The sequence below is a fragment of the Corythoichthys intestinalis genome, chromosome 8 (assembly GCF_030265065.1).
Source record: "Corythoichthys intestinalis isolate RoL2023-P3 chromosome 8, ASM3026506v1, whole genome shotgun sequence".
NCBI lineage: Eukaryota > Metazoa > Chordata > Actinopteri > Syngnathiformes > Syngnathidae > Corythoichthys > Corythoichthys intestinalis.
Window position 1 is genome coordinate 35,206,551 of NC_080402.1, and position 20,575 is coordinate 35,227,125.

The 20,575-nt window shown below is 38.5% G+C and overlaps 1 protein-coding gene across 1 annotated transcript; it reads right to left on the reverse strand.

The window, feature by feature from the left end:
* Positions 1–6,706: 6,706 nt before the first annotated feature.
* On the reverse strand, positions 6,707–20,466 carry eif3ba (eukaryotic translation initiation factor 3, subunit Ba). The gene is made up of 19 exons (XM_057844736.1): positions 20,235–20,466; positions 17,186–17,378; positions 16,993–17,112; positions 16,859–16,916; positions 16,639–16,767; positions 13,849–14,006; positions 13,592–13,723; positions 13,464–13,530; positions 13,340–13,386; positions 13,048–13,258; positions 12,894–12,966; positions 12,679–12,801; positions 12,513–12,591; positions 9,948–10,086; positions 9,710–9,835; positions 7,879–7,956; positions 7,656–7,764; positions 7,452–7,564; positions 6,707–7,164 (listed from the first exon to the last, which is right to left on the reverse strand). Exons 1-18 carry the CDS (start codon positions 20,332–20,334, stop codon positions 7,464–7,466), a joined length of 2,043 nt encoding a protein of 680 aa, XP_057700719.1. The 5' UTR covers positions 20,335–20,466; the 3' UTR covers positions 6,707–7,164; positions 7,452–7,463.
* Between the last annotated feature and the right edge of the window lie 109 nt (positions 20,467–20,575).

Genomic DNA, 20,575 nt, shown 5'->3' on the forward strand with positions numbered 1-20,575 from the left:
TAGAACACATCCATAACTAAACAGCATGGACATGCAGGTGACAATGTTTTTTTTAGGTAACCTATTGTGGTTCCTCGGTTTTATTATTATTATTATCATAGTTATTCTTTGTTCCGCAGCCCCTTTGAGCACAGTTTGACCCCCTTAGAATGCTTCAAAATGCACCAAAATCGTCAGGGAGGTCAAGACAGGTGCAATCTTTGATACCGTGTAAAGACAAATTCCAAATACATTGTGTAGCGCCCCCAAGCAGTCATTCTTTGTCCCGCCGACGCTTTGAGCCCTACTTTGACCCCCTCAGAATGCTTCAAAACTCACTCAACTCAACAGCTAGGTGAACCCTGGTGAAAACTTCGATAAAATGTAAAAAAAAAAAAAAAAAAAAAAAAAAAAAAAAACACAAAAAAAAAACCACACACACAAAAAAACCATCAAAATCAAAATATGCGTAAATGTGTGTAGCGCCCCCTAGGGACAAAACCAACATTTCTTTTTTTTTTTTTTTGGGGGGGGGGGGGGTGAAAGAGGAGGTCACAATGCAAAGGTTAAAACTTAGAACACATTAGTACTATATGAATGGGACAACAATAACATATGTGGTGCCCAGACTGCCGTTAGTACTACATCCAGTTTTCTTTGGGTGGGCAGCGCGTGTCCGTGGGTGGGCACGCTCTGTTCCCCCCCCGGTATAACGCCCCTGATACTAACTTTTATGTGTATTGGTTCAGCCTATACCATTCAATTCAAACCTCTGTTTTCAAAAATGACTAAAACTATTCCAGGAAAAATGTCTGGATTGTTTGAGCAAATTTAAATTGCATTATTTCGACATAAATTAACGTTCACAATAAATACAAGCTTGTTAATCATCTTTTAACTATCCAGAAATGGAAAAAAAAAAATCTTAAGACCACTCAACATTGTCTAAATAAAGAAATTAAATATAACTGAAAAAAACTTTGTCAGGGAATAAAAAAAATAAAATTTGAGCCGTACTTCAGGTAAAACACTATTGATTTTGTCAACAAGCACAGCCAAACTCAACAAAAAAATGAAAGCTCCTGTGGGCTTCTTTAAGACAACATAAATAAAATAAAAAGTAAAATTGGGGAGAATGGAGTAAAACGTAGTTCACTCCATTTCTCACAGTTTATTTAACGTGAACGGCAGAAAATACATACAGGAGGACACTTCTAAGCAGCTACCTACTCGAGTTTTGCAGGTTAGCAAGTTCTCACAGTTTAATGTTATGCTAACTCTGATGCAGGTCTGGCTTTCAGTAGCAAAATTAGTTTTGTGTTCCCTACTTCCACAACATTGACGTCTTGGGGAAAAAAAGTCTAATATCCCTAATATGTAGTGTGTGTGTGTGTGTGTGTGTATGGGGGGTGGGGGTCCAAGTCATCAGCGTTTAGGAGGGAAAAAAATGGAGCGGCACATTCAGAAAGTGAAAAGAGGTACATGTAAGTTTGACCATAATTGAAAATAATTCACTCTTGATCTCCTCAAGTTCATGTCTTCGCTTCCACCCTGTACCTGTCACACCCGACAGGTGCCAGGGGAAGATGGCAACAAACCAACCAGCCTCCCCTGGAATTCTCTCGGGGCAAAGCCAAAGCACTACAACTCTGGAACTACACGGTATTATCCTTCTATGGAGGAAGCCATGTTTGCGACACCAATATGATATGCACCGGGTCCAGGCTGTGACAACATTACAAAGACTGTTCTGTCCCAGCAAAAGCCGGGGCCCTATGGAGTACAGTCTGTATGCTCAACAATCCCAGTGGTGATAAACAACACAAAAAGGAGATTGGTGAGAAATAAAAAACGTTCAATCAACTCTGCCAACCTGTTAAGCATAGTATGTCATTCCCAAAACTCACCAGTGAATCCAGTCTGGCATCTCCAATTGGCTCTGCTAAATATAAGATCTTTAGCTGGCAAATCTTTCTTAATTAATGATTTTATCAGCAAACATAACCTTGACATGATGTTCCTAACAGAAACTTGGTTAGATAAAGATAAGAGCTCGACAGTTCTGATTGAGGCAACCCCCACAAACTTCAATTTCTTTAGTGCGCCAAGAACCCATAAGAAAGGAGGTGGGGTTGCCAGTCTGATCAGGGACAGTTTCCAATGCACAAATATTTCATGTGGTCAGTTTGATTCCTTTGAATATATTGTCATTCAGCTAAAAAGCCCTTGCAGAGCTGCCTTGGTAACACTTTACAGACCACCAAAGTATAACACAATGTTTTTTGATGAGTTTACCAAAATGCTGTCTTCTGTCTGCATGGACTTTGATTGTGTTGTTCTAGTGGGTGACTTTAACATTCATGTTGATAATCCTGAAGAAGGATGTGCTATAGAGCTTTTAAATATTTTGGATACATTTGGTTTATCTCAGCATGTCACAGTTCCAACACATAACAGAGGGCACATACTGGATTTAATAATATCCAAAGGTCTTAACATCTCTGAGGTCACAGTGAATGATGTTGCTCTGTCTGATCACTACTGCATTATGTTTAAAATGACCACCCCTGTCCATCCTCTGAAAAGGGAAACAGAGGTGATTAGGAAGCGTTACATAAGTGATAACACTTGTGCGTTATTCACACAGGCCTATGCCTCACCATTAACCCCTACAATAGCTCCAGTGGAAGAACTTGTAAATAGTTTCAGTTCCAGTGTGATGACTGTAATTGACACTATTGCCCCGATTAAGACAAAATCTTTGTCAAGAAAGAAGAGGTCACCCTGGAGAAATGCCATACTAGCTATAAAACAAAAGCAAGTTTGTAGACGAGCAGAACGCAGATGGCGAAAAAACAAACTCCTAGTTTTTTTATGATATCTACAAAGACGGTCTTTGCAAATACAACCAAGAACTGAAAAATGCTAGACAGTTATATTTTTCAGAGATCATTAGTAGAAACACTAACAATACCCGCACACTATTTTCTGTTGTTGACAAACTGACAAACCCACAAGCATCAATATCTCAGGAATTGGCATCTGAGGTGTCCTGTAATAATTTCGCAGCATTCTTTACACACAAAGTACTAAAGATTAGACAGACTGTGTGCAACTCCAGATTAACAAATGTTACACTAAATGCCTCCCAAAATGTCCCCCACGTCAATCTTAGACAGTTTAGCCTCTTGGACTATGCCACTTTAACAGAAATTGTGTCGAAATTAAAGCCCACAACATGCTGCCTTGACATCCTTCCTTCAAACTTTTTCAAAACTGTTTTTCATTGCATAGCCCCAGACATACTTCAGATTATAAATACTTCTCTCCAAACAGGAGAGTTTCCTCAGACTTTAAAAACTGCAGTAATAAAACCTCTCCTAAAAAAAACCTAATCTGGATGCCTCAACCATTAGTAATTACAGGCCAATATCAAATCTGACATTCCTGGGGAAAATTATCGAAAGGGTTGTGTTCGAACAGATCCAGAATTATATGATGCAAAACAATCTTTTTAACTCATTTCAGTCTGGATTTCGACCACAACACAGCACCGAGACTGTGTTTATCAAAGTCCTAAATGATATCCGTCGGAATACCGATGCAGGCAAATCATCTGTTCTGCTACTATTGGATCTCAGCGCCGCATTTGACACGTTTGATCACAACATACTACTCAGCAGATTGGAACAGTGGGTAGGGCTTACTGACACTATTCTTCAGTGGTTCACATCCTATTTACATGATAGGGATTTCTTTGTGTCAATCGGAAACCATCAGTCAGAACGAACCAAATTCTCGTGTGGAGTCCCTCAAGGGTCAATTCTTGGACCACTCTTATTTAACATCTATATGCTTCCGTTAGCTCAGATAATGGAACAGTATGACATCTCCTATCACGCCTATGCAGATGACACACAACTGTACATTTCTGTGTCCCCACATGATTATAGTCCCTTAGTCACCCTGAGCAAATGCATTCATCAAATCAATGAATGGATGTGCCAGAATTTTCTCCAGTTAAATGTGCAGAAGACAGAGGTGATCATTTTTGGGCCAAAAAAGGAAAGGTCAAAGATAAGCAGCCAACTTAGCACAATGTCACTTACAGCTACAAATCAAGTCAGAAACCTTGGCGTAATTATTGACTCAGACCTAAAATTTGATAGCCATTTAAAGTCCGTCACTAAATCCGCTTATTACCACCTAAAAAATATAACCAGAATTAAGGGGCTTCTGACTCAACAAGACATGGAAAAACTTATGCATGCATTCATTTTCAGCAGATTGGACTATTGCAACGGTATATTTACAGGTCTTGATAAAAAATCAGTCAGGAAGTTGCAGCTGGTACAGAATGCTGCAGCCAGAGTCTTCACAAATACAAGGAAGCTGGACCACATTACACCAGTTTTGAAATCGCTACACTGGCTTCCAGTAAGTCAAAGGATAGACTATAAAATACTACTGCTCGTCTACAAAACACTTAATGGCCTTGGACCAAAATACATGCATGACTTGTTAGAGCCCTATGAGACATCTAGACCCCTAAGGTCGTCTGGAACCGGTCTTCTGCATGTTCCAAGAACAAGAACCAAGCAGGGTGAGGCAGCATTTAGTTATTATGCTCCTCACCTCTGGAACAAGTTACCCGAACGTCTGAAGTATGCTCAAACTGTTAGCTCTTTTAAATCAGGGCTAAAAACGCTTTTGTTTAGCACTGCATATCTATAACTGTCTATATATTTCAATCTACCTGCTTTCTATTCCTCTTGTTTTTATCTCCATTGCTGATTTCAATTATTATTAGTAGTAGTAGTTTTTGTTTTATTTTTATTTTATTTATTTTTATTCTGTGATTAAATGCGATCTTTTGTCTTCGTTTCTACGTTGTGATTTAAATGTGATTTTTATGATCTTCGTGTGATGTAAAGCACTTTGAATTGCCTTGTGTTGAATTGTGCTATATAAATAAATTTGCCTTGCCTTGCCTAATAATTGGTGAGGTCAATTACAAAAATTAAAACATATGGGACGAAAATCTAAATGACCTGTATCACTGATGTCATTATAGAACGCAAATAAAGTTGCTTAAAAGTTGGTGGGGACAATTTGAGCATCCTGAAAAGTTGCTGTTTTGTCCCTATGCATGTCTCTATGCAAACCTACGTCCCTGGAATGTATTCAGGATGAATAGTATTGAAAATATAAATAATGGTATTGTGTCTTACTTTACCCATCTAAAGTGCAAACTGACACAGACTAGAAAAAATAAAGGGGTAAAGTGAACCAATGAGGGTTTAACTGATTTACTTTTCCATTTTTATATAAAAAAAAAAATCATAATAGCAAATGTTGTGAAAGTTACAGTCCTAACAGGTTGATTGACAGTAAGACAATTCAGAATTAATGTCAGAATAGTAACAGCCTCCTCGGGTTTGGTCGATTCAACAGATTTTTAAACACCTGAACTTGCAACTCAAGATCTACTACACCATAATAGAATGTCATCATACCATAATTCAACAAAATTATTTATGGTCAGATCTATGTTTCCTGTATCACGTCTTTCATCTTCAGAACTGTCTTCATCGGGCAAGTGGGACGAGGGTATCAATCTCATCAGAGCTGCTGACCACAAATTTCTTTGTGGTTTTCTTTTTCAGGTTGGTCTTTTCTTTGCAACTTTGCCTTTTCCCAATTTCTGACTGGAACCATGTGGCACATCAGCGTCAGCTGACCTGGCTTGTACAGGTGGACCATGTGCAGTGGATGGATTAGTATCAGTTACTGAATTTTTTTGAAGCGAGTAGAACATCTGCAAGTGTATCATTTGCCTGGGTGGGCCATCCATATGTTCTACAGTGGAAGGCTGCAGGTCAAGGTTTTTGCCGGTCTTACTCCATGGATGGTACAAATGCTTAATCAGAGAACATTCTATAGGATCTAAATCCAGATGTGTTGTGTAGTGTCACTGCTGAAGTGAAGAACTGAGTCATTTCACTTTACCCCCATCACAATTTTGTGAAAAACAACCTCCCCTAGCAATACGGGCTAATCTTAAACTTCCATCATCACATGGTTTTATATCTTGTCTGAGATCAAATATTTTCAAGCTAAATCAGTTTGCTTTGGCTCAAGAACCAATTAACTTGACAAAGAAAATGGACTTTTACAAGCAAAAAATATATTTTTGTGGAAAAAACATGTTTACCACAGTAGGAGGATGATCTCTTCTTCACGGTCAAGGTGAATTGGTAAGAACTTCAAAAATTGATGGTTGCATGATCACAAATGTGCTCCCTCACTTACAGGGGGCGTCTCACATTACCCCAATCTCCCCTACACGTACACACACTTCAGTACTGTAATTGATATTTTGCTGACAGTGTATACACCAAACGATGTACCATTTTACTACATAAAATGTAAGTAATGAACATCAGTACACCAGGTTGCAGAGCTGTGAGACATGACAAATTTATGTCTTGTGCAAAATTATATTTTTTAAGGGTGTGGAAGGAACCAGCATGATGCATTATTTTGACACCTTTCATTGTACATGTATGTGCAAATGGTTAGCCACTTATACCTGTTTCATTATTCTGCGACATTATTACATTTGATTCTAACGACCATGTTACTTCAGTGATATCGACCCTTACAGCCCTTGTTGTAGACAAATGATCAATTGGTAGAAATAAGATTCACACAAAGCAGGCTCGAATCAGGTTTAAGGGTTTATTTAAATTTATTCCCACTGCGCATCCCCTCCCTGTGTGAAAGGCTAGTCTGAAAGGAGGAGGATACAGGCCACTATAGCGCCACATCAGCACATTTACTAACAAGGCTACAAGTTTAGCACCTCGACACCCCACTGCTTTGGCACTCAGAGCTGCACACCCACAACAAGGCAGCATGATGAGAGCAGGCCAGGTTAGGAATCACAACTGACTCCAATTAAACAACAAGGGGCGCTTTCAATAGATATTAAGTTCCACAAGGGAAAGAAAACAGGTGCGTGTGATGAGTCCTCAATGTGGCTGTTGATCCGTTAGGCGTGTTCTGATGAGGTCACTAGGAGTGAATGTTGAAACCTATAACGCTGAACCCCAAAATTCACTGTGTGGTCGTCCTCCTTCTCCAGTCAATGATTCTTCTCTCTTCCACAAATACACGGATGGACTGTGAAAGACAGATGGTAGATGATGATATATGGTACAAATACAGAATTTAAGATGAAATCCTCAAGTACAGTTTGCATGCCATGAGCAGAAATTGCTATGAACGTTATTGAGGATCACTAATGTGGTCGCAAAATCATTTACTGTCGATGCTTGGGAGGGACAAATTCAGTCAAACGAGATCTCATCACAACATGAATACGACGGGCTGCACCACTTTTACTTTTTGAGGCAGTGCAGGCAAAATGCTATTTGGGATATTAGTAAATCAAGCTGTCAGTGCATCACCTGCGTAAGGGACTACAGATCTCCGATGGGAATGATTTCTTCGTTGATAAAAAATTCAATCGTCTCCTCCTCCCAGTCGTCCACATTACTGTCTGGCTCATCAGTGTCCACTCCTAGTAAGATAACATGAAAATGCATATGAAAACAGAGCATTAGAGGGCAACATGGCTAGATAAAAACAAATAAAATTGGACATAGGCCAACCTCCTCGGAGTTCTATGCGAGCGTCTTTCTGCTCCTGATAGAGCTGTAGAGCCTGCTCCCTGTAGCGACGGTAGTCATCCATCATGGCTCTACGCTTGTCCACCAATTCCTACTCACACACAAACATCGACATTTGCTGAGGAGTAACAAACTCAAGCATATGTAATTCTTGTTACGATCGAGTGTCGAGTAGGACAGAGAGCGAATGAAAACAACATCGAACCTTGGAAGCCTTGGACTGGCTCAGACGATCCTTCTGCTCAAATATCTTGGAATATTTCTTCAGATCCTTCTTGATCATCTTATAGAAAACAACAGCAACAACAATGGAAATGATTACTAATCAAATGAAACATGAAAAAGACGAGAGTGAAACCAATTAGGAGGTGCCGTGCAGTTCTTATAAAACAGCAAAGCCATCAAATTTGTCATCACAGGATTTCACAAGTAGTACACTAAGTTGGAAAAACAGTGGGCTGCAAATTTCTTCTGGACATCACCGCAAAGGTGGTCCATGTTTAAACAGACAGCTGTCCCGAGACAATGCTGCGAAGCAACACATGCTCAATTCGCGTCAAAAGGCACACTCACTTAACATTGTACTTCCCTCTGCGGATTACTGTATTTTTAGATTTCTTTTTGTGTATTTTGCATCTCGTCATATACAATTTTGTGTTTCTACAAAATTTTTTTAAAAAAGATTTCCTTATGCATGTTAGATTTTCTTCATTTTTTAAAATATTCTTGTCTGGATTGTCGCCTGTTTTTCTTCTATATCTGTTTTTAAACTTTTGAATATTTTCGTATACTCCATATTTCTTAATATTATTCAATTGATTATTTTTTTATTTAACCATCAATTGTGAAGTTTATCTTAAAATTATTTATTATTATTTAACATTTTTTTGTTTCCATTGTTTACACGATTTATAATATTTTTGTATTGTTTTTCTGTCCCAAAAAATGCGCTGTTCGATATCTATTAGGGCTGTCCCAAACGACAAATTTTCTCCCGATTAGTCAGCCGACTATTTTTACGATTAGTCGACTAATCTAATAATTAAAAAATATATGTATATATTTTTTTGTTTACTAATTTAGCAATGACATTTTTGTTGACGCTTATCAATTCACAAAAAACATATTGGAACACTTATTTACTAAAGTACAAATAAACACGTAAATAACAATAATAAATCACAAATAAACTGACTTCAAATGCTGATAGAATTAACTAGTGTAGCATCCCGATTGAAAAGATGGTCTCTTAAACTGATGGTTTACAACTTTTATTCCATCCTTGATGTAATCACACTGTAAGAGCTACGGTGCACACAAATAAAACAACACAATTAGAAATTAACGAAAACTTTTCACCTTTTTCCTTTTAAACCTTATTTATATATCAATGAATTGCCTATATGAATTGCCTTTACCTTAACTTATTACCTTATCATTGACAATCTCTTCCTTGAGTGCAATCACTGTATATATTGTATATATTTATGACCTTTTAACGTTATATAATTTTCTATACCATAAAATAAACCATAAGATGAAATAAACCTTTCAGTTAGCAATACTAATAGCACTTTTAGGCCCATTGTCAATGAAACATTATTACCCTCTGGTGTACAAAAAAAAAAAAAAATTACAAACAGTGACGGCGCTTGAGGTGTTTATTCACGGCCGACGTGCAGCCAAGCTTGGCAGTGAAGAGACAGGACACAAGAGTGTACCCTCCTTTATTTCTTTGAAATAAGTCAATGTTTTGGACACTCTGGTGCGCTTCTTTGGCTTTGTGCCGCTTTCCCCGCTTGCATACAGAGCATCCGACATTCTGAACTTTCCGCGCATATATTTTTGTAACCCTTCATTAACCGTCGACGGGATGTTGTGCTCGTCGTTGTGCTATGTCATCGATGACGTCGACTATGTCGACTAGTCGGGACAGCTCTAATATCTATCACAATAAACTCTCAAACAGAGGAATCCTCTATATGTTTGTATTAAATAAAATGCAGAAAAAAAAACAAGGTAGGAAAAAATCATACCTTGATCTGATCTGCACTGAGCAGGCTATTCGGTCGGGGTCTCCACAACAACTGGCAGAAGCGGTCTTTGTTGTTCTTTTGAAGAAGGCGACCCTGGAATGTCCACAGCCAATAAGCATTGTCCACCTGTAAAAAACAATGCCCCCAAAAAACAAACAAACAACAAAGGTTGGGTTAAGATAAGGAACAGAGGAAGTTCCAACATCAGACCAAACAGAAGCAGAATGTGTCACAGTACCTTGTGGCTCCACCAAGAAACTGAAGTGACCACATAGCGTCCGGTAGGGTCCCACTCCACATCGGAGGCCATGTAGTGCTCCGCTATGTTCATCAAGGTGCAGTCCGAAGTATCCACAAAGGCAAGCGCGCCATTCATACTACACACACACACACACACACACACACACACAAAAAAGCATAATTAAATTTTTACACATGGGGTAATTATCAGTACACTCATCAATAGACAGTACTGTAGATATGGCAACAAAATAAATCAACTTAGTCGGGTATGTTGTCGACCACAAAAACGGGTTGGGAAATTTTTTTGTTCCAGAGCACTGCCTGCACCATGTGATGTTATTCTACAGGGACACACACTTTCTAAACACTTTAATTAAATGAACTTACTGTATCTCGAAAAGGTTAATTAAATGAAAACTCAATTTTGTTGGTCTGTGATAATTCAGGTGTATAAATAAGTACAAGTATGTACAAGTAAAAGAAGCAATAACTTCGATTCATCCACCATGAGAAAAAAAAAACTGATATTCATTTAATCGATTGCATAATCAATAGGATGATTCCATAATCAATTTCAAAAAGATTTGTTCATGGCAACCCTAACTGAGGAGCAAATATTTTTTTGTGTACTATGAGCACAAGAGGCACGTCGTCTCCCTCTAGTGGTATGTTCAAACTACACTGTTATACTGGTTTAACCTTTTCCTAAAACTAGAACAGCATATTTATTTGGTAAATTAAGTTGCATTCAACTTTTTAAACGCAAAATGTAGTTGCATTTATTAGAACAGTTTACATTTAGGTACAACTTGTTTTTAACCCGTGCATTACAGTTGTCTGTCACCATCGCATCTCACGTCATGTTTTATGGTTTCACTGTATTGTGGATTTTCAAATCATACAGTTCCAGTTGTGCATAGCAAATTTTTCACTAGATTGCCAGTTTGTGGTGATACTGTCTGCTTACTTAGCAATATGCATGTGCAAGGAGGTAGCAATAAAGAATTTTTTTAAAAGTCCAAAGTATGTGATTTCACACTTAAGACAAGGTGCAATGTGTCTTACAACAAAATACCCTGCCTTACACAACAGCGTAAACACTACATGTTAAAGACAAACAATATGTAATAAACACATTAATACAAGCTTCCGAGGCCCCACTTCCACCAGATAATTTAACAAGAATACAGGCTTATGGTTAACCACATGACCTCTGTCATATTTACACAGGTATGAGCAAAGCATTTGATGAAGTTGTACTTGGTGTAAATGGTTTAGGAACTACTCCAGTGGAATAGTAGAATTTGTTACTATTAAGATTAAAGCTGAAATGAATACTCAAGCAACTCGAGTTTAAAAACTGATCCGAGTAATTTTATTCACCTCGAGTAATCGTTTATTTTGACAGCTCTAAGCATCACGTTTTGCTCGGACTACTTTTAATGCGGGACAACGCGCTGATGTCATGTGCGTAGAGGAAGAACCCCCCCCCCAAAAAAACGTACTGCAACCGACAGCTGCTACAAACGACGCCGACGTTGCTAAATACTAGCCCGCACGATGCTACGTTGGTAGGTAGCGTCTGATGAGTCTCATAGAGATTACATGTATGTTGAACTAGATGCGAAATGACAGACTCGGCCGCGTCTGCACTAAGCGCTAATAAAGAGCACTAAGCGCTAATAAATAAAGATTAACGTTACTGTCACTAACTCAAGTAACGTTAGCCCTGCGGAGGGCTAGGTTTCTATTAATTATGACCACTGTCGATGCGTGGCTAACGTGTCTTACATAAAGCCTTTAACATAACATAGCGTTGTGGAGTGATGAGAGTGTAAAATGAAAACTCAATAATGCTAACTATCAATTTTAGCTCAGTAGTCATTGCTGGATAAAACACCAAGTAGCACTGGTCCCTAATGTGCTCCAATACAGCCTGTATCATACATTCATTTTGAACACTGCAAAAACTCAAAAATCCTATCAGGACTTACAGTTTAGACTAACTTAAAACTTAACTAGAACTTAAACATGGCTTGACACAAATAGAAATTCAATTGAAACACGTGGGAAAAAATCATAACTTTTAAGTGATGTGTGTTATCAAGCGTAACGGCATTTTTAGGTATATATATATATATATATATATATATATATATATATATATATATATATATTTTAAATAAGATCTATAGGTTTTTTGAGTGAAAGCAGTGACTTAGTTTTTTTTTTTTTCTAGTTACATCTGATATGCAATTGTTGTCTGTTTTCGACAATATACATCGAAAATAAAGACATTGATTGACTGTATATGGTTCAAGATTAGATGAAATGTCTTGTTTTTTCATGTATATTTATAATTGCTCTTCACCTAAAAATATATTTGTTTCATCCGATTACTTGATTAATCGATAGAATTTTTAGTCGATTACTCGATTACTAAAATATTTGATAGCTGCAGCCCTAATTAAGATCCCTTTCAAGGAGTCAGAAATGTTTATCATTTGAGGCTTTTTTTTTTTTTTTTTTTTTTTAAACACAAACCAACTCAACAACTGACCTCCTGAGTCCAGCCAGAACCAAGAACTGTCCCTGAGGGCTCCAGAAGATGCTGTTAGCCTGCTGCTTGTCAAACATCTCTGCAGAGTCCAAAAGAGTAAACTTAGTGCCAGTAAAGGTGTTTAAATAGTCAAAAGCTCCTTTTTGTGGCTGTTCGATCAACATACTTATGAGCTCGATCTTGCCGTTGTTTTTGACATGGTAGAACGAGGCGTTGATCCTGGGAGATTCCCCATGCAGGACAGCAAATTTACAGCCATTAGGCTCCCACGCGAATGCAATAATGCTCTCTGTTAAAAAAAACAAAACAGCATTTTACTAATTAGTTTTGTTTTTTTTTGCTTTTTTTTAAATTGAAACATTTGTTTTCAAGCACTCTTACCCTTCATCTCCACCACATCAACAGGAACTTGCTTCTCTCTCATGCGGAAGATTTCAAAGTTTGTGACCACGCCCTTCATATGAGAGCACAGTATTGTTAACATTTCTTCATATAATCCCAATGTTTGTTTCCTTAAAATGATTGTGGCACACACCTGTGTTCCCTTGGGAGTCCTGTCTACTTTCACACAGAGATAGTCACCATTCCTCTGCCAGTGCAGCTTGCAGTCTACCACATTGAAGAGGTTGCGAACACGGATCTCCTGGCGTGAGGGCAGCTGCATCAGAGTCACCCTGGCCGGGATGTCCTTGTCCTCTGGTACCCAGAACGCGATGATGTTGTCGCCCGGTGACCACGAGAAGTCCCTGTGAACACACATGCAACATATGAGCACAGAAACGAAAACAAAATCATGAAACCAATAAATGTGGATGAATGATCCTCACTTGATTCCACTGATCTTTAGACTCTTCTTGTCAAGCAGCCCCATAGACTGAAAGTAGCACAAGGAGTTTTAGAGACAGTAATTTAACACTTTACGCGACTAACATTTTTATTCTATCTTCTTACTGGAGTCTCATAGATGCTCAGCGTATCTGGTGTCATCCTGGCAAAGAACTTTCCATCGTGGCTCCATCTAAAAACAAACATATTTAAATTCTGCAGGGGAAAAAATCAGATTGTAAAGAAGTGCTCACTTGAATATAGGCCAGTGTGCGGCGCTTTCGCAGTGGAAACCCCTCTTCTTCTGACCGGTCAGAATGTCCCAGATGATGATGGCCTGTGGGTCCTCTTTGGTGTCCATCAACGGACTGAAAGTCACGACGTACCTGCATGACGTCAGATACATGAATTGTGAAAAAGTCGAAGGACAAGATAGTCGGTCTTCTATAATAATAGTCTTCTAAAAAAATAATATAGGACGTTCAAGCTTCCGATTAGCACTTTTAGTTACCTTTCACAGGGAGAGAAGTCGATCAAGGACACCCCTTGATGACTAAACCTCTGAATTTGCTTGAACTTCTCGCCGCCCCACAAAGCAATGCCCCTTTGGTGGAAGGTGGCCAGGTAAGTGCCTTTGGGGGACCAGCGCACGTACGTCTCTGTCCAGCGCTGCATCCACACACACAAGTGAAGGTTAAATACATGGTTACATTATTATTAATAGGGGTGCACGATATCCCTTTTTTGAAAAAGGTACCGATATCTATAACTTCCTGCTCCTCAGGGCCGATGCCGATATGATAATCGATAATATATATTTAATTTTTCAATGTATATTCACCTGAGTTTTTGAAAACCCATAGGTCAAAAATACTAGTGGTTGATTCAGCATAGATTTGCCTTTGAAAGGACCAGAATTTTCATGATGACACGAACATTATTATAATGAAAAAAACAAAAGAACAGTTTTGTTTTCAAATAAAGTGTCCATATTATTTTTTTCAAATAAATATAATTTGAGTCAATCACAGTCAATCAATCAGTCAATATCACAGCTGATGTGTTCCCCTGAACAATGAGCACTGATCTAAAACTAACATAAATCCAACAGGTATTATGCTTTGTCAGCAGATAAAAAATTTCGTGCAACAGAGGAGACTTTTGTCATCTTGGTCCATGAAACAACTTTAACTTGGCAATTATAGAACAGCGAGCCTACCAAGAACCAAAAGGCCTCTCAAGAACTTGTAAACATAACACTGTAAAATGCAAACATTTGCTAATTGCCATAGTAAGGTTTATAACTCAGTGAAGGAAAAATATGGCCTCTAGAACAGTGAAAAACAGGAGTAGAAACAAATGCACATATCCCAATCAGACACCGTGCCAAAAATATGATTAATAGGCCCGATAACATATTGCAGGGTCCCCCCAGGATTGATAAATCTAAATTCAATACTTTTAACACCCTCTTTAATGCCATTTCAATTGAAAATTAATACTTTTCTCGCACCCATTATTTAGATAATATTGAATCATATTAAAAAAATAAAGCAATGAACATCAAATTTAACCTCAATTACCAAGTGTGTTTGACAAAAGAATGCACATTTACTGAAGATACAATTAAAACACATTTAAATAGAAGGTCTTTAAGATTTTTTTCCCTCCAGGATAAAATGGATTTTACACTATTTCTGTAAAGCAACTTCAGAAATTACATTTGCAATACAACAGGTTTCCCTTTTAAGAGGACCTAATCAAGGTGGTAGGTTGGTGATTGTCAAGTTGGTCACCTTAACTGTAAAGTGCTTGGGAAAATCTTGCAATTGGCAGTGAACGTTTAAAAAATAGCCACTAAATGGCAGTAGTTTACCATTAATTACCACAAAATATAAAAGCTACACATGACCATTTTCCTTGGTAATTGTTTTTTTTCTAATCACATTACAAGTATACAAAACACATGTTAATCCTTTGTTAGCTATTGAAGACATTTCTTTTAATCAGATAGAGAAAATCCATACTCTTATTCAATCAAGAATTTTTTTTAAATATACCAGGTGTTTTACTATCACCTACATTATAATTTGCCTATCACCATGCAATGTGATTCAGATCAAAGTTAGCCCACACTCGTTCCAATAATAGTGTCAACCGTGTTGTGTATCTAAAGGTGATGGTGGTGTTGTGCTGAAAAATGTCGTCCCCCCCGCGTGAAATGTCCGCCCTGACGGGAACGCTTATTTATAATGCTTTATTGAGGTGAAAACATCAAATGTTTTCATGGACGCAGAGTAAAATAATACATATTCACGGTACAAGAAAATCGTTTCCATGTCCGTCGTTTGGTAAGAAAAAGCTGTTTGTACGAGTGACGTGTGGGCGCTCAATAATAAAATAAATAAGCAAATAAATAAAATAAACGCTCAATAAAGCGTTATAAATAAGCGTTCCCGTCAGGGGGGACATTTCACGCGAGGCGGCTATTTTTCGGCACAACAGTACGACTCCGGTTTATCCATGCTAAGGCTAGTACACCTGCCAATACCCCATTGAACATGGCTAACTCTTGAGTTAAAACTACTAAATTCACATTAATTCGAAAGGCAAACCGTGCAGAAATACATTATTGCATCTAACACATTTTAATTGGAGAAATTGGCAACTTACTTTGAAATGTTAAGCAGGTCCACTGCCTTCGCATGACCCATAAACTGCGACCCAAAGTATCTGGATGCGACTTGGTCGCCGATCCATTACCTCACATGCTGGTCCAACTGTTTGGACTTGGTTGTCTTGTTGAGGCTTTCGTCGAACATAACATCTAAGGCGTCCGAGCAGTTCCTTACGTTAGCACACAGTACTGTGCGATTGCCTGCTGTTGTGATGTTCATGCTAATGATGCTAACAGCGCGCACGCACGAGGTGCATTATGATTTGTAGTGCAGTGCATCGTAAAAATTCTACGCGTCATCTTCGTTATGGATTAAAAAAAAAAAAAAAAAAAAAAAAAACTTTGTCACGGATATAATTTAGGTTGCAATGAAATGTTCTTCAAAATTAAAACCACGGTGAAAAAATTCCAGACTTACGACAGCTAATTTAATACTTTTAATACCTTTAATAATGGAAAACTAAATTCAATGCTTTTTAAATATTTTTAATAACCCGCGGGTACCCTGTATTGTTATCGGATTTATTGGGATGACGTCATAATTCCTATTATCGGACCGATAATTATCGTGCACCACTAATTATTAATAATACATTCTCAATGTGGTAATATTTAATCACATACCGCCCTCTCTTCAGAGATGACTGGATCTTTGGCGTCGTTGGAGAATATGGCTGTCCTCTCACCAGCTTCGTAGATGACACTGTACTGGTCCCGACAGTCAGCGTCCTCGATCCAATGACGCATATTACCCTGTACAGGCAGAGTGAAAATTACCGAGTTCACATTCAATGTAAATTTAAGACAATCTTGTCCATATGTACAGTAATAATGCACCACTTACAAAGTCTTTAAAGGGCTGCTTCTCGGGAGTTTCCCACTCATCACTGATGTTCATGTACCTATAAAATAGTAATAGATGTTATTCATTTCCATTAAAAACATCCAACTTCCATTTTCCCGGACTTGACTGCGTACTTGTCGAAGTCGGTGAAGAGGTTGACCCTAAATGTATGTTGTTTGTCCAGTTTGTATCCATCTGCATTTTTCACCGCCTCCAGAGCCTGGCTGGGTGAAGCATACTCCAAAAATATATACCTGAAAGAAAAAAGGAAGTCTCACATATTTCTTCGTTGATCACCAAGCTATGAGAGAAAATGAGTCTAGGTACCCTTTGGTCGTGCCATCGGTCTCTGGATAGAACTCGGTGGTTATCTTTCCAAACTTGGAGAAGATCTTGTGGATGACATTCTTGAGTTTTTCCAATCGCTCCGGACCAACCTGTGGCACGTTGTCCACCACCACCATAGAGTCGATGCCATCAGCCTCCTGGGGTTTCTCCCTCAGGATGTCTTCAAGGAGTTCTGTAGGGGAGAGAAAGAGTTGGTGACAATCTGTCAACACCACTTTGAGCTAATAGGCATTTGAGTCATGAGAATTCACATTTATAACATCTTTCACTACCATGGTTTATCTACAGGTCTGGATCTTGCCGTATAACTCATCTATCGTGACTACAGTAGGGAAAAAAAAACACTTATTTCCACTCATTCAATATGTACAGTGAGTGAAGTCCCACATATTGATAGTTGCTATTTATGAATTAAACTAGGAGTGGGAACCTCTTGGTACCTCACAATACGATACGGTTTGTGATACAAAGCTCACGATAATGATGATCTGACGACATGGCAATACAGCGATTATTGATACAGTGGTCAGGAAATCATTCTAGGATATTCTAAAAACAACTAATAAACAGAAAAACAAGCTTCTGCTGTGAATTAGAATGAGTTCATCACTAGTAGACGTTCAATCGTTTGAAGTGGGAGGGATGGCAGCGAATGAACGATTCGCTGCCATCCCTCCCACTTCAAACGGCTTGAATGTCTATGGCCGTCAGTGGCAGCAAATGCCAGGCAATGAGGTAATTTTGGGCCATTTAAGGCAATTTACCTGTTGATTTTCAGTTGCTTCCTGTTGATTTTGGGGTATTTTATGGGTCACTTCCTGTTAATTTTGTGTTACAGACCTGGGAATCACCCAAATGAATAGGTAGTAAGCCTGAATGATATATCGTTTAAACATCGCCATCGCAATGTGTGCGTGCGCAATATTCCCATCGCAAGGACGTGCAATAGTTTTTTTTTGGTTTTTATTCCACATACGCCCTGCTTTCTGCTCTGATCAGAGCCTCACACGCTCTTTGAACCTCACAGTCACTGCTGCACTCGCTTCTTCAAATTAACGATGCTAGTATCTTTGATCTTGCCAAAGAAGCGGACATCACAGCGCAGCAGCTGTCAATCATCATTTAACTTTAAGTTAAACAGTTTCTGCAAGGAAGCCGCTTTGGAATGAATATGTGTGTGTGTGTGTGTGGAGACGTTTTAGACATATAAATTAAATGCCATAAGTGATCATGAGGAGTTTGTAATTTCTACATGTCCACCAAGAGTCACAGCTAAGGTAGCTAAACAGAAGTATTTAATAAAGCCAAGCATTTTTCTACTACAGTACTTTATTCTTGTTCAAAAATGATTTGGTTGGACAGTTATGTTTAAAACTGATTATAATTATTACATTTGAAGTGCTTAAAACCATTTATTAATATATACATGTATACATTTTTTTAAAAAATCATACTTTGGGGAAAAGGTGAGAAAAAAACATGCCTTATATGTATCTCGTTCCAATGCTAAATCTGAATAAATACATTGAGCACACACACACACAAAAAAAAAAAGAAAATTTGGGGGGCGGGGTGCGCAACTTCGCCGTTTTTCACTTATCGCGGCGGGTTCTGGTCCCCATTAACCGCGAAAAACGAGGGATCACTGTACACTGGTCATTGTGAGTCATCCAAAGTCTTTCCAAACAGCTATTCAAGTCATCTAGTGAAAATTTCTTTAAAAAAAAAAAAAAAGTTTTTTAAATATCGCAATATAATATTGCAAACCCCCCCAAAAATCGCAGCAATAGTTTTTTACAATATCGTTCAGGCCTAATAGGTAGCGATTCAAACTCAACAGGAAATGAAATATCCTAAAATGAACAGCAAGTGACCTATAAATGCCCTGAAAATCTGACAGAATGACTGTGAATGTTCTGGTTTCGAATGAACTAACTTTCCCAGTCTAAATGTATTGGGTGTCGAGCACCGTCAAGGCAGCCTTAGAGTTAACTGAGACACTGTTATGGTGGAAGATTTTGGTAGCAACTTGTTGATTCTTTATTCTTAATCTTTTTTTTTTTTTGGGGGGGGGGGGGGGGGGGGGGCATTGACACCTTTTTAAAATGAGATCTCGATTTTTGCAGGAGCATATCGATAACCTTTTGGGATACAAAGTATCACGATATATCACCATTTCGATATTTTGTCACACCCCTAAATTAAAGTGGTCATCATTTTTTTCCTATGTGCTACTTATCCTCAGCTATTCTCACTATTACACTCCAATTAGCCCTGGCCCAAGTATGTTGAAGTGGTGCATAAAACTAAGAAACAAACACTTTTTAAATGTTAGAGAGGAGCTATGTTTAGCCATTGCTGTTTTCATAAGTTACATAGAGTGTTGACTGCAATTGTGTTTTTAACTCTGCTTTATGGCTTCTAAACAGCTTGGGTAAAAAGTGATGTAATCATGCAATTCTGATGCATTTTCCCTATAAGACTCTTGAAGAAGAGTGTAATGATGAGTTTAAAATAACAATTAAGTGTTTCATGACCAAAGTTCGTGGTCTATTTACCATTTTTGTTATTAACATAGGTAATTGTCAGCACTTTGGCGTCACGCCAATTAATGTAGAACATTTATTGTGCGCATTTTTTGGGACTGCGAAGAACATGGAAGCAATGTCAATGTGTGCATCTGTATAGCTTGCTCTGGTTCATATTATGACGACATTATAGTAAAAATCTTTCAAAGAAAACTTCGCTGCAACATACTGAGTTTTCCAATTGAAAATCGTTCAGTCGAACAGCTGCTTGTTTAAAACGAGAGGCTAATATACAGACTGTTAATGTCTTTGTTACCCTCCAATTGATTCAACATAATCAAAACAAGAACAATGTTGAACTTTGACTCAATTAGTCGTGAAGTCTTTTTCCAACCGTGACAAGACGGATGGTACTGTAGTATAGGCCGGTTACGCCAGCTGACAGTACGGCTAGGAAAGAAGTAGGCCGAAAAGCCGGCGAGTTTCCTGGCTCCGCTCACCCTCGTCATCGACGTCATCCTCGAAGTCCTCCGGGTCGCTAAAGGAGGGCTCCTCTTCCTCATATTCGGGGTCGTCCACCATATCCACCGTTTCTTGCATTTAATACGTTTAGCGAGATGGGCTTTCTCGTGACCGCGAAGTTACTGCAAAGAAGAACGGGAGGCTGACGGTCTTCGACCGGCGGGATACCATGTGCGGTTTCTGTGAAAATGGACGACGTGACGGAACTGTGACACAGGAAGCAGTTCGTGGACCCGGATGTTTAGGTAAAATATAACAAAGTTGTATCACAAGTGGATGAGCGGTTTCACATAGCTGTCTATCATCCGTATTATTGTAA

Coding starts and splice junctions, on each gene's coding strand:
- eif3ba (XM_057844736.1), bottom strand. CDS start 20,334: ATGCAAGAAACGGTGGATATGGTGGACGACCCCGAATATGAGGAAGAG. Junction 16,917..16,992: donor CTCTTCACCGACTTCGACAA/GTACGCAGTCAA, acceptor ACTATTTTATAG/GTACATGAACATCAGTGATG. Junction 16,768..16,858: donor AGCAGCCCTTTAAAGACTTT/GTAAGTGGTGCA, acceptor CTGCCTGTACAG/GGTAATATGCGTCATTGGAT.